At 40.5% G+C, this 15,650-nt stretch overlaps 1 protein-coding gene across 1 annotated transcript in view; it reads right to left on the reverse strand.

Moving 5' to 3' along the window:
* Positions 1-228: 228 nt before the first annotated feature.
* DGCR8 (DGCR8 microprocessor complex subunit) overlaps positions 229-15,650 on the reverse strand; it is a 76,059-nt gene continuing 60,637 nt past the window's right edge. Inside the window, exon 14 of the mRNA XM_089672460.1 lies at positions 229-10,066. Coding sequence (XP_089528586.1) covers positions 9,983-10,066 — 84 coding nt within the window. The 3' untranslated portion in view covers positions 229-9,982. The remainder of the gene's footprint in view (positions 10,067-15,650) is intronic.

A 15,650-nucleotide genomic window follows, 5' to 3' on the forward strand; every position in this document is an offset into this window, starting at 1 on the left:
TGCACTATATAAATACATAGTTATGCTGCTGCCAGTGTACCTGAATACCATAAAATCTCTTACTTAGACTACATTACAGGACACAGCATGAGTATTCAGGTACATAGACGTATCTGAATAAGTCTGTACCTGAATACTTATCCTGTATAATTAGGAAATTGCTTTTTTCCCCCCAGCTGCGTTTTGGGATCCATAGACCCATGGCCTAATAAAAACAAACAAAAACGGTTTGTAATATCAAATTTTATTGCTTAAAACTATTAAATAAAAAAAAGGGTTTAAAAACACAATATGTAAGAATAAATGCACAAGATTTAAATCTGCATTGAAAGCAAAGTCCCTTTTTGAAACAGGTGACAGACATGACAAATCACAAGCATCTGACAGTCACTCAACAATTCATACAGCAACCAAAAAATAATTAGCACACATTTTCAGACAATACTTACACTGGTTACTGAGTTTTATACTGGGAGCAAAAGCACCGCTTTGATTTTACCAGTGGCTACACATTTTTTGGAACAGTGCCTTGAATGTTAACATCCAAACTGCTATTTAGTTTATTTAATATTAGTTTAAACCCTGGACATCAGGGATTACATACACATACAGCAAAGGGAAACAGCAAGGTTACAATGTAAACCAACGCAGTATACACTCCATAATAGTTTACAAAAAAAAAAGCTACTAATGTATTACATGTATGCAGGCAGTACCGTAGCTTACTGTAAACACTTAATATTCCATAGAGCTAAGCATGTCATATGCGTACCAAACATGTTAATGACACCTTCATTTTTACCATATAACTGTGTCATTGTCATATAATAAACTTTAGACAAAATGCAGACAAATTGACCATACAACTGCCATTTGTAATACTATAAATAAAGGTCACAGATGCTGGAGCACTCAAATTCATTCAATTAAGAAGCATTAAAGGAAAAACTTCATGCATTAGAAGTCTCAATATTGCATTAAATATTACCAACAAATAAGCAACAGACATTAATTTGCAGGTCAAACTTTGTGCAATGAGACATTTGGTAACATTTTGTACCAGTGAATAAATTGGGTGCTTAAAAAAAAACCCAAAAAAAACCCACAAACACACACAATAGGTCACCCTGCTAAGTCCATTAAGTAAACTTTCACTAGGAATTTCACTATGAGGAGCAGGATTGATTGGAAGATCATTACAGCAGTTAAAATGGAGACGGTCAGTATAAAAATATGGGAGCTGCAATGTGACTTTTTTACTGTGCAATCCAAGACTGTTATTGTGTCTTGTTTATAATGTTTAGGTCTGTAACTTTCAAAATATTACAGGGTTTAGGAGTCCTGATTTCACTAACTGGATGTTCACCCTAAAGCTGGGTACACATGTACGAACGTCATATGATTCAGCAGGAACCAGCCAACATTCGGACTGTGTGTGAGGCTGTCCTTCCGACATAAGCTGGTCCAAGGACTGGCTTTTGTAAAAAGGGGCATGCTGGAAAACCAGCATACAATCCTTGCTCTCAGTCAATGGTAGAACAATAGCACAGCAAGCGAGATCGCCGTACTAACATTGCTTGTTTAGTACAGAGATCTTTTCTTTCTTTTTTTTTTCAGCCCAGTGGTCTGAACGAAAAAAAAAAACTAAATAATGTGTGTACCAGGATTAGGTCAGTGTCTCCATATGAAGAAATACAAGAATGCAAAGAAACTGCATTGCTATGGCAGGCTTCATTTCCTGTTACAAGTTTCAAATTTTATAGACTATTATTTTATCAGTACAATAAAAATACAGTAAAACTTATTTTGCAGTGATATTTCATTGCCTTTGATACTAAAAAAAGGTACATAAAGTTGGATCAGTATATTAGTGCCCATACCCATCAGAGAAGTGTATCAGTATATTAGTGCCCATACCCATCAGATCAGTGTTTCCCAGACTATGGAACATGCCCCACTGGTAGTACCAAGCGTTAGGATTTCTCTATATTGCCACCAAATAATCCTCACACTACTGCCACTTGTCAATAACAGGCACTTAAAATGAAGTTTTTGATTTAATCTGTTACTCAAGAATTGGCTCCAGTAACTATCATACACAAGCAAAAGTTAGGCTGGCTTTTCAGAGAGTTGGTACAAATGTTCAAGACAGTAGTTAGAAGAAAAAAACTGCACTTATGTTTTTTTTGTTTTTAAGATCTGATACATAAATTCACAAGTGCATATTCTAAAGTGAATGTATAGTACATTAGAACAGGCTAGGCATTATTTGCTGCTTGCTATAAACTATGGGGTATCTGACAAACCAATTGACATCACAAAGTTATCAATTGTTTGTACTTGCTTTTATGCTGAGCACATTATGTAAAAAACTGCTATAGACTGTGGCCAGTATGTGCATCCCTAAACAAAGGCTCAGCAAAGTTCTGCTGCCCTGGATGGGCTGTCAATAGGGGAAGCTAGTTTTTATACAAATTCTTGAAACTGTCAGATGAAAAATAAATTTCACAATATACACTAGATTGCCAAAAGTATTGGGACACTCTTCCAAATCATTGGATTCAGGTGTTCCAATCACCTCCATGGCCACAGGTGTATAAAATAAAGCACCTAGGCATGCAGACTGCTTCTACAAACATTTTTGAAAGAATGGGTCACTCTCAGGGGCTCAGTGAATTCAAGCATGGTACCGTGATAGGTTGCCACCTGTGTGCTACTAAATACTCCACAGTCAACTGTTTGTGGTATAATAACAAAGTGGAAGCAACTGGGAACAACAGCAACTCAGTCATTTACGTGGCCTACCACTTTGTGGCTGAGCAGGGTCAGCACATGCTGAAGCGCACAGTATATAGAAGTTGCCAACTGTCTGCACAGCCAATAGCATAAGACCACCAAACTTCATGTGGCCTTCAGATTAGCACAACAGTGCGTAGAGAGCTTCATGGAATGGGTTTCCATGGCCGAAAAGTAGCATCCAAGCCTTACATCACCAAGTGCAATGCAAAGCGTCTGATGCAGTGGTGTAAAGCACGCCACCACTGGACTCTAGAGCAGTGGAGACGTGTTCTCTGGAGTGACAAATCACACTTCTCTGGCAATTCGATGGATGTGTCTGGGTTTGGCAGTTGCCAGAACGGTACTTACCTGGACTGCATTGTGCCAAGTGTAAAGTTTGGTGGAGGGGGGATTATGGTGTGGGGTTGTTTTTCAGGGGTTGGGCTTGGCCCCCTAGCTCTACTGAAGGGAATTCTTAAGGCGTCAGCATACCAAGACATTTTGGAAAATTTCATTCATGCTCCCAACTTTGTGGAAACAGTTTTGGGATGGCCCCTTCTTGTTCCAACGTGACTGCGCACCAGTGCACAAAGCAAGGTGCATAAAGACATGGATGAGTGAGTTTGGGGTGGAGGAACTTGATTGGTCTGCACAGAGTCCTGACCTCAACCTGATAGAACACCTTTGGGATGAATTAGAGTGAAGACTGCAAGCCAGGCCTTTCCGTCTGATATCAGTGCCTGACCTCACAAATGCACTTCTGGAAGAATGGTCAAACATTCCCATAGTCACACTCTTAAACCTTGTGGACATCCTTCCCAGAAGAGATGAAGCGGTTATAGCTGCAAAGGGGGGGGGGGCAACGCAATATTGAACTCTACTGACCAAGACTGGGATGCCATTAAAGTTCATGTGCGTGTAAAAGCAGGGTCCCAATACTTTCGCCAATATAGTGTATGTGGGCATAAGAAATATTAAAACAAATTATGAGTTGGCTGCTAACTGGTTTTTGGTGAAGTCTCACCTGACTGCTGTGTGGTAGCAGGGCACTAAAAGGAAAGAACTAAAAAGGCACAGGTTTAAGTTGTAAATGAAAAAAAGTCCAACAAAGCCATGGAAACCAGAATAAAAAAAAAAAAGAAAAAAAAGACAATGGTGCAGAATAGACTGAGGTTTCAGCCAATGAACCTGCCTGTAAGTCCTGTATTTAGAAGACATTATACAAGCACACAAGAGAATATAGTTATTGCATTACTCTACGACTGCACAGACTGCATACACCTCTCCACTGTCATACACAAAGAAATACAGTTCACACTCAGTTAAAGCTTTGACTGGCCTGACAATGTTTATATAAAGCTTGTAGCAGTATAGTATATACAAAGTTTAAAGATTTGACTATCAATAGTTGCAAAGTATCAAAGAGCTTATATGGAATAAATATATTTTATGCCAATGAAATGAATATTATACATTATAAAAGTATGGCACTTTGACCTATAGCAGACCCCAGTAACTGAAAGCTTCTCTTCTACATGTCCAGATATTAGGGGTCCCATACTGTAATCACCCCTGCAGTCTTCGTACTTCCTGAATGGAAGCAGCCATTTTGTACTGAAATGAAAGACGACCATGGTCATAACTTCTGCCTCTGATTGTCTGAAGAAAATGGCTTCTGACACACTGATCCAAGGCAACAGCCAAGGACTTGGTGCTGATGAATACCAATCGACTCTTCAGTAAACATCAGAAAAATGCTGGCCAGCATAGTTTAACCTTTTCTTTAACACATGAAAATATATAATTTTCTTGCCACATTTAGCCCCTTTAGAGAAAATTTACACAAAAAGTAGGATTCAAGTATTATACAGTCAGTTTGCTGTTGCATAAGATATAGGTAGCTTGGCAACCAGCATTACCGTAAAAGATGCTCAGCAGAAAAGATGCGAATCTTGTCACCTGCTTATCTCATGATATGTTAAGTCAGCCTAAACCACTCATTTTTATGCAGAGATATTCCCAGTCCCTATAGTCCTTTCTAGCAGTCTTTGAAACTTTATATTTGCTTTCTATTAATTTTTTTTTTTTTTAAACGGAGCTCTTTACATTAGAATATAAATGTAAGTCTTTATCATTGATTTGATTCTCGCTTTCTATATTTCATAGCTGTAAGACAAAAGAACATGCAGACATTGTATCATATGTACAGCAGTATGCTATTTTGTTACTTTCCTCCAGTGCATATTACAAACAATTTCCCATAATACTTGTACAGATATTACAAACACAGCCTATCCACATTCATTCAAAATAACCTCTATTGTGAAAATAAAAGTCCCTGCCTGTAGTATTCACCATTGGCTTTCTGCACACCAGGAATGGGATACTGTGCCACCTCCCACCAATGCAGTGAATTAAAACCATTGTGGGTAGACTATATGGAATGCAGACTACCAAAGGAACACACTGAAAGCACTGTTATTTAGAATTCTATTGTGCAAAACACACATATGCAGGGGAAAAACAGGAAGCTTTACAGCTCAAACACATGAGGGGTCAGGGTCACCATGTACCTGTCATTAACGCTCTGAAATCTTTGGCATCAAGCCTGTCAGATTGCTCCCTGAGGCTAGCACAGAAATTACCGACATATCAATTCCTGATACACACCTCTGGCACAGGACTTGTCAGTAGAACAGAACAATGGCTTGTGTATATTCAGCCATTTAGTTTAATTACGTCTAGCTCCCATGGCTAGAGTGCTTGGCAGGCATTTAAATACAAGCTGTCATCCCCTATTGTCACCAGTGTGCATAAACTCTTAAGAATGTCAGATGGACATGGATTGAAAATATTGGTTTGTTTGAACTGCTTCATCCAAGAGCAAGTTCAAATGGGTCTTGTTTACCTGGAAAGGTTTGGGGAGGGGGGATGGTTGTCTCATCCTTCATCCCCCAAAGAAGAAGAAGGTGACATATCAAGATCACCTGTGTATGGCTATTTTTTTTAGAGCAACAATTGCAACAAAATGAATCAGAGAACAAGAAGAGTTTGTGAAAATGATTTTCCAGTTCTCTGCAGACAGTTGTTTGGAAAGCCTGTGAGTGCAGGGTAACTACATCCATCTACAACTATTTGAAAGCACAAATGATAAGATGTGTGCATCTCAAATTTTCCAGTAAATGTTATTAGAAGAGGAAAAAGTAAAAGTAAACCAATATGCAAATGATATAGTTAACTAATGTGGGGGAATAACCCTAGGTAGCACCATGTGGCCCATAGGGCTCTTTCACACACGCAACCATGGGGCGGTAAAAGAAAAGGCAGCTGAGCCCACAGTTGTACTGCCCACCCAAATAACATTACAGCCAGACAGGGCTGTACACATGCCACATTTTTAATTTGTGGCTGCAGTGTTTGACAGGTGGCACTGCCTAATATATTTTCCTATTGAGATCAATGGGGTCGCACCACAATCGCTTGCTTCACAGTTGCAGCGAGGTCTCAATGTTAAATTTCCATTCAGCAATTAAAAATAAACCCATAAAATGATGTGTCAGAAGATGGCAGCAACGCCTCCTGAATACCTGTCAGCTGCCGCTATGAAAAGCTTTTCACCTTAAGCTGCATTCTCACAGGGCATACTAAAATGTACACCTGTGGAGGGCTGTGTTGACCCAGCCCTTGAATGCACAGGTGCTCCATGCAGACAGTCCTATTGATATCAATTGGGATGCAGTGGCTACACAAACACAGACGTTGCTTCCAGTCTGCCATCTTCTGTGTGGCTGCGTCCATGCAGCTGCTGCATCCCAAACTGACATCAATAAGCCTGCATGGAACACCTGTGCAGGTACACACAGCCCTCCATGGGTGTACAGGTGAACAAAATCTTAGGGCAGTATGCACAGACACCTGTCTGAGAGAGACCATATGGCACCAGAGCAGTGTTTACATCTGGTAACATATGTTATGCTGGCAGTAAGCTATTGGGAAGACAAACAACATATTTGTCTGTGCAGGCCAGGTAGTAGCAAGTGCTGAAAAGGGTAATTATTTACTCATTTGCAGCAATCCGTTGACTAGTTCAGTATTTTTCTGTTCAAAAGTATACTTACACTTATCCTTTAAATATGATGTTTTATAACATCACTGATTTTATACATACTAAAATGTACAGAACTTAAGAGCTGTTATATTTACACATGCAATGAAGGTAGGTGCAGACGTCATGTAAGAATAATTACGTTTAACCCCTTCCTGCTGACAGTACACAGATTTCTGGCCTCATGGAAGTGGATCTTTATATATGCGTACCTCTTTGTGCTGGGAGCACACCGCACAGCATGCTCCCAGCAAGAGCCTCAGGTCTTGTACTAACAATTGGGACCCGGGACTCCCAGTTCCTAGTCACCTGATCACTGTGATAACCTTAGATTGGCTATCACAGTGATCAGCACTGTATAGCCCTCCCATGTGTTTTCTTTTTCTTCTGAATGGAAAGAAATATACATTCTCCCCTTGCAGGAGAGAAAGATGTAAACAAAAGTTTGTAATTTAAAAAAAAAAAAAAAGTTTTGTTTGGGCATTAACATTTGTTTTACGCTCAGTCAAAACCAAACTGAAATTTAAGCTATTATTACCATAGGGTTATCACTACTGGTGTGTATCAAAACTGTTCATAGCCTTTACAGTTCACAATGTGATCACTAGCTACTTTATGTAAGTTAGGTTGTATCTTGTGGTTCTTTTTGCAGCAAAGTAAACCTGTTATTCAATACTGAACTGAAATACCATAAGCTCTATGCCAGTAAACGGCCCAGGTTTCATTCATATGACTTTTTCTACTAAGCTGTAAAACATCTCACAAACATGGATGAAGGTGAATAAAGAAAAAAAAAAAAACCTAATCACTTTTGACACATTCAATTTTTTCTATGTCTGAGGAAAGTTGGCCACAACCATGTGTGCACCATTCAGGGTGTCAGCTGTGAAACGCCCATACCTTTCTCTTCTCTCGATTGAGAGAAGATGGCGGCAGGACAGACAGTATGAAGATTTTAATCTTCACTGTATTGAGCATCAGATTGGAGGCAGATTAGGATGTTTTTTGGTCTCATAGAAATAGGTTTAATTTATTGCTGATTGTAGTTCACAAAATTAGTTTTTAAAGAAGCCAGAGCACCCAATGGGAGTCAATTCATACCTGTTTTGCTTGTCACATTGTTTCATGGTTTCCATGAAAATGCACCTTCCATAGGGGTGAACTGTGACATATTTAATTCCCTCTGTATCTGAACAGGTGTAAAACAGCCCAAAACACAAACATTTTTATATAAAAAGGTGAAAGCCTCCATAATATTCCCATCTCCTATCACATTTTTCTTTTTGTATGAACCTATGGGAAAATGGCACAGAAATCCAGAATCTGTTGCTTTCCCAGTGCCTATAAAATTGGAAAGCACAAGGTACAGCAAGAACCTTAAACACAAAAACAGTGAGCAGATCTGGCAAGCCTCAAGATGTTCAAAACCAATGAGGACTCTCACTGCCATCACAAAGCTTTGCTTGCCACTGTGTGGAACATATGTTTCCATAGCATGTCAAAATATAAATGGCAGTAACTCTGTGGGCTACTGAAACTTCCTATACATTCAACAATACAAGTAACATAGAACTGACAGCTATATAAAACATTCACTGAATCTTTACTGGATAGGCACAAAAACAATTACATTTTAATAGCTTCTTGATGATTCTCCCCCCCATTCTATGAGGCAGAAAAAAAGAAAAGAAAAAAAAAAACAAAACAAAAAACAACAATGGTAGTATCTTGTTACCCTGCATTTTTCAAAGAAGCAAAAGAGTAGAATGAGCATGGCCTGGCCCAGTCTCTATTGCCTTTGGTTCACATAAGGCCTTACTAAACACATACACTGCAAAAAAAAAAAAAAAAGGTCACGGTAAAGAATGCGTACAATGCACCACATAAATTCACCAACATTCATATTTGTAATAATGACAGGAGTCCACTAACATTTACTGGCTATCATTCAAATCTGGTCAGACATAATTTGTTAAATAGAACTGAACAAAGACAACATAAGCAGCTTGCAATATTGAACTAGGAATACAAGTAGAAAAATGCATTAAATACAAGCACATCTGTCTTAAAACAAATACTTAAAGCCTCGGTTATTGAGGAATATTAATTGCTTTCTAAAAACATATTGATGCCCAACAGAACTAAACAAAGGTTTCAGATGGGTTTACCTTTGTATTTCTGAAAGAGCTTGTCACCCTTTGTGTGCTTAAAAAGTGAACATAATCAGACAGCTTGAGCACCCTTAGTGTATCTTCCTGCTCATGTGACTTCTACAATTCAAGGCAGTGTGACTGCACAGGCCCCTTACAGTGACAGAGTAGTATTTGCATTGCAGACTGATGCAGCCATTAAAGGGCATAGGACAATGGCATACCATTTGCATACGGGATGTGCTTTCAAAACGTCCAGTGAGCAAGTATTCTTTACATGAAAAACAGCAGTGTATTACAATGAACTTGCCAATAAATAGAAGGCACATCTGCAGCACAAAGCATTCAGTGCAGTAGATGCGACAGAGCAACATTTTGTTTTGGATGGAACAAGCAGCCGAGATGTGTGCAAAGCACTAATACCAGATAGCCAAGTATGTGCTGAATATTGTGCTCTGTGTCTCACTTAATTCAGTCACACTTATGTGCAAGGATCTCATGTCATGTTTCAAATATTTATTATGTATCCATTGTGTGTGCAGTAACCACAATGAAATATATTGCAGTGGTTACTTTAGTATGAAGCGGTTCTTCAACTGTTTCAACGACTGGTTTACAGAAGCTTCATATTACAAGGCCAATGCAGGGTTACCAGATTTGTCCCTTGAAAAGGGAAAGTGCTTGATGTCCTAAACATAATGTATAAGCCTATTCCATGTGCACATCTCAGCAATGCTCTTTTGGACCACAACACAGAACTCAAACAAGGTGAAATGGCACACAATTTTATAAAGGGAGGTAATATTTCTGCAGTGTTGTGCAGATAAAGTAAAACTGACTATGCATAAGGAAGCAGCCCTGTTTGCATATCACAATCATCTTCAGCATCCCTTGAACAGTTTATTAAAGCAAGCCTCCCAAGTTTCTTATTGCTCCATCAGCATAGCAGTCAAACATCTACTGTACACAGGGGTTCATTGCCAGGCTGTGCAGATTCAACAATTGTCATCTTCGGCTTTTTCCTAGTCTCCTCCTACAAATATGAACATAAAAATATATCTGAGAAGCAATTTAAAAGAAGAAAAAAAAAAAAAAAGAGAGGGGTGACAAAATAATCTTGCACAAGTAGAGGAAACCCATATCTAGTAGGAATAAAAAATGAATCGTCACTATGCTTCAAAACAATAACATTGATAGAAAAAGTCATTTTCAAATACTGGTTATTCATTTAATGTGGAACCACTGTGGCGCAGTTTTTAAAAAAAAAAAAAAAAAAGTTAGTTCAGTTTTTCTAATCATTAGTGGGGTCAGATCAACATTTGTTTTTGACTACATTAGGGGAAAATTTGAAGGAGCAGGGTGGAAAGTTTCTCGAATGAACGAATTTCAAGCAGTGAATGTAGTTTTCATTCTGGAAATTACATTAATTCCCTAAATCAAATATTAAAAGCAAACAAAATTTTAAAGTACTTTCAAACAGTTGTTCAGTCATCGAATGTAAAAAGAATTTTTATCCAAATCTCCGTACAAATATCTACTAGTACTAGATTTGCATAGAAAATCTGCTAGTGTATAGCTAGCTTTACTGATCTGTGCAACCCCTCCCCTTGCATACCAGTGTCCATCTCTCTTGGGGGGGGGGGACACACAGAGAAACAAGTGATGTCAATTGAGGAATCCATCTCCTTGGTGCTTCGTTGTCTGAAATAAAGACAGTGCGCTGCTTCTATATCAGGTAAAAGTGTGGGATTTAGCTAGAATTTATGCAGAATGTCAAGCTGGAGGAGCCATAAACTGACAGTTCTCCCACCCAGTCTCGATTTTATATTTTTCTGGCAATTAAAATGACTATCGCAAAGGCACGAATATTAATATCGCCTGCCATTAACGTTGCATAGATTTAGTTCTTCATTGCTGCAATGTTACACGAAAAGTTGGCTAGCATTATTCGAGACACAAAAAAAAAAAAAAAAAACCCCTAACAAACTAGATTTGAAAAGACCTTTAGTCCCTGATTATACTACCTACAATCCACCGTGGGGTGGGGCGGGGTGGGATCTCCAGATCAAAGCCGGCAACTCCTAAAATTCTTCACCCTTATTTATGCCTCTCCATTTTTTTATTCCCTTATTTTTCTCCTAATGGTTTTTCACAAGTCACCAATCTTTATACACTGTAAAAGTAAATGTTATATAATGCATGCTATGCCTCACTGTAACTGAATACTATCACTTGTTCGTGCATTTATGCTCCTGGAACCTAGGCTGTTGCAGCCATTAGTGGAATCCAATGACTTCTGTTATCTTTGAGGCAATGGGAGTCGGGAGGGATGTTTGTGTCATGTTCTCCCATTTATTTACTTTATACATATTATTATTATTATACAGGATTTATATAGCGCCAACAGTTTGTTCAGCGCTTTACAGTATAAAGGGAGACAATACAGCAACAATACAGTTCAATACAAGAGGGATAGGAGGGCCCTGCTCCTTGGAGCTTACAATCTAGGAGGGAGGGGCTAGTGGTACAAAAGGTAGTAACTGTGGGATGGACTGGTTGGAAGAATAGAAGATTCCATTATTAGCTGAGGGCAGGATAGGCTTCCCTGAAGAGATAGGTTTTCAGAGATCGCCTAAAAATGAGCAGAGTAGGCGATAGTCTGATAAATTGGGGTAGAGAGTTATAGAAGATGGGGGAAGCTCTGGAGAAGTCCTGGAGACAAGCATGGGAGGAGGAGACAAGGGAGCTACAGAGTAGGTCTTGCGAGGAGCGGAGAGTACGGTTTGGGTGATATTTAGAGACAAGATTGGTGATGTAATTTGGGGCAGAGTTATAAATGGCTTTATACGTTATTGATAATGTTTTGAATTTTATCTGTTGGGCAATGGGAAGCCAGTGGAGGGATTGGCAGAGAGGGGTGGCAGATACAGAACGGTTAATATGGTGGATGAGTCTGGCAGCAGCATTCATGACAGACTGAAGAGGGGATAGCCTGCGATTAGGTAGGCCAATGAGGAGGGAGTTACAATAGTCAAGGCGAGATATAACAAGGGAGTGGATAAGTTGCTTAGTGGTTTCCGAGGTTTGGAACGGGCGTATCTTGGAGATGTTACGGAGGTGAAGTCTACAAGATTTGGACAGTGAATGGATTTGGGACTGAAAGGACAGATGGGAGTCTAGGATTACACCTAGTACCCTGGCATGAGGGGAGGGACTGATGATTGTGTTATTGATCTTGATGGAGAAGTCAGGGGAGGGGGGAATACTAAGAGCTCAGTTTTGGAAAGATTGAGTTTGAGGAAGTGGAGCGACATCCATGCCGATATGTCACTTAGTAGGTTAGTAATGCGAGAGGAGACTGAAGGGGTGAGGTGAGGGGTAGAAAGATAGATTTGTGTGTCATCAGCATAGAGATGGTACTTAAAGCCGTTGGAGTTTATCAAGTGACCAAGGGAGGAGGTGTAGATGGAGAAGAGATTGGGTCCAAGGACAGAACCTTGAGGGACCCTTACAGAAAGAGGGAGTGAAGAGGAGGAGGCAGCATTATAGGTAACACTGAAGGAGCGCTGCGATAGGTAGGAGGAGAACCAAGAGAGCAGAGTCTCTGAGGCCAAGAGTGGAGTTTTTTGAGGAGGAGGGGATGGTCAACCGTATCAAAAGCCACAGAAAGGTCAAGAAGTAAGAGTATGGAGTAGTGGCCATTGGTTTTAGCTGTTAGTAGATCATTAGTGAGTTTTAGTAAGGCAGTTTCCGTGGAGTGTAGTGAGCGAAAGCCAGACTGTAAAGGGTCAAGAAGTTTGTTGTCCGTGAGGTAGGAGATCAGGCGATTGTAGACTAAGCGTTCTGGGAGTTTAGAGGTAAATGGCAGCAGGGAGATAGGTCTTAAGTTGTTCAGGTTGGCGGGGTCCAGGGAGGACTTTTTAAGTATGGGAGTGATGTACGCATGCTTTAGAGGGGAGGGGAAAGCACCAGTAGAGAAGGAAAGATTGAAGATGTGAGTGAGGGAGCATAGGATGGAAGAAGAGGGTGACTGTAGTAGTTGTAAGGGAACAGGATCCAGGGGGCAGGTAGTGAGACGGGCTTCTGAGAAAACCTTAGTGACCTCTTCGGTAGTAGCAAGGTCAAAAAGAGGAAAGTGTTGAGGGAGGTTTAGTATAAGGTATGCTAAGTGGGATGGATGTCTGTGCAGTGGCGATGCCCCTACGAATTGCATCAATCTTGTTTTTGAAATTATTTGCAATCTCGTGAGCAGTGAGTGAGGTACTGGGTGGAGGTGGAGAAAGTAGAGAGTTAAAAGTTAAAAAGACGACGAGGACTGGATGACAAGTTATTAATAAGAGTGACAAAGTAGGCTTGTTTGGCAGCATGAAGGGAGGAATTGTATGTTAAGAAAGCAGATTTATATAGGGTGAATGCTTGTTGAGATTTGTTTTTTTTACGCCACGATCGCTCCAGCGCACGACTATGTCGTTTAAGATTTCTGGCGTCGTCAGTCTGCCAAGGTTGTAATGGTCGGGGCCTGATGCTTTGTGTTGTTAGAGGAGCAATCGAATCTAACGTGGATGAAAGCAAACTGTTGTAGACAGTAGTGGCCAGGTCAGGGCAGGACAGGGGAGAGATTCGGTCATAGAGTTGGTCAGTTGCAGAGTGGAAAGGTGCAGGGTTCAAGTTATGAAGGTTTCTGAAGGTAATTGTTTGCTGCTTGGAGGGACAGGTGTTTGATCACAATCTCATTACCTTCACAGTCTCCTAATCTTCAGAGAGAGGAAAGGGGGTGTTTGTGAGGTTATAGGGAGTGCAAAGACGCGAGAAAACAAGGTCTAATGTATTCCCATCAGAGTGAGTGGAGGACTGTATACATTGTGCGAATGCAAAAGATGAGGTTATCTTGAAGAGTTGGGATGTAGCCGGGTTGTTGACATTAATAGGGACATTAAAATCTCCAAGAATGATAGCGGGTAGTTCAGAGGAGAGAAAAGTAGGGTAGCCAGGCGGAGAAATCATCAAGAAAGCGGGACACCGGTCCAGGAGGCCGATAGATAACTGCAATCCTCAGAGAAATGGTAGAAAACAGCCGGATGCAGTGAGTCTCAAAAGAAAAGAAGGATAGAGAGGGAGGACTTAAAAGGTGCTCAATGGGGATAGAAGCAAACCAACTCCACCACCTTTCCAACCATTGGGTCTGGGTGAGTGGGTCCAGAGGAGGCCTCCATAGGAAAGTGCTGCAAGAGAAGAAGAATCTGCTGCTTGAAGCCAGGTTTCTGTTATTGCTAGTAGGGAGCGGGAGACAAAAAGGTCATGGACAGAGGTGAGCTTATTACAGACAGAGCGGGCATTCCAGAGCGCACATGAAAAAGGGAGGGTGATTTTTGGGAGCATGGGGACTGATATTAAATTGAGGGGATTGCGGTTATTCCCGGAAGAAAGAGGATGCCTGGTGTGGGGGTGAGATACTGGAGGACCAGGGTTTGGGGAGATATCCCCAGAGGTTAGGAAAAGAAGGGTGAGGAAAGTAAGATGGGAGCGGGATGTACACGAGTGCACATGCCTTCCAGTCCTGGTGTTTGGGTCAGCAGGAGAGTAAAGTATCAGCAGGAGGTAATGAGAGCAGAAGTAGGGAGATGGTAGCAGTGAGGGTGAGATGTACAAGTTTTGGGGTGGAGCAGAGGGATAAAGAAGTGAGATTTTGGGAACGCAAGATAGTAACATGAAAAGGAGGAGTAGAGGGGACATATTAAAAAAGGTACACGGAGTGGGACTCAGACTTGTAAGAGATGTTTTCAAGGGTGTTTGCTTGCAATCTGTCCAGCATGCAGTAGAGTTTCTTGTATCTTCCTGCTGCTTGAGTTATCCTGCTTTAGTTAAACTGCTGTGTTCAACTGCTTCTTAGTACTCTATCAAAACAGCACTCTGCTTCTTAGCACTCTATCAAAACAGCACTCCTGCAGAAACAGCACCCCATCTGTGACTATGCCCCCCCGATCTGTGACCACCCCCCATGAGCTGATCTAAATTTATAGGGAGATGGTCAAATGAGCACTCTTCTCCACCCCAATTAGGAACTGATAAGGATCACATGAATTGGGGGGGATGTTTCTCAAACACAGACCAGACACTAATCAACATAGACAAAATATATATACACTATTTGTTCTGAAATTAACAGGAGTCTATGTGTTGCTGCAGTTTACAGTGGAGAAAGCAGATAGCAGCATTTACCCAGAGATAGCAGGAGTCTATGCATTGTTGCAGTTTACATGTGGTTCAAGGCTTCCAATTTATGTTTCAATATCTTTATTACTTCTTGAATAAGACAAAGATACAAAAAACATTAAGCAAGTCTCCTTTTTGAGGCATGTGATTAATGTGATGGAATAGTCAGCCAACAGTGACATGACCAGAGTCTAAAAAATAGGCATTGGCTCTGCCAAAACAAGAAGATGAAGTTCACATTATGGGTAAACTGGCATTTAGGACAGTTATACTCATGCCACATACAGCTATCATTAAAACAAACCAATAATAGAATAATGAATTGCATGAAGTTGGACTTCATCTCACGTTCCAATGCACTGCTGAGTTCTAACACTGTAGAGAACTTGGCAAATAGCACAAGT

The sequence above is a fragment of the Staurois parvus genome, unplaced genomic scaffold (genome assembly GCF_062004578.1).
Source record: "Staurois parvus isolate SC_StPar_1 unplaced genomic scaffold, SC_StPar_1.0 ptg000129l, whole genome shotgun sequence".
NCBI lineage: Eukaryota > Metazoa > Chordata > Amphibia > Anura > Ranidae > Staurois > Staurois parvus.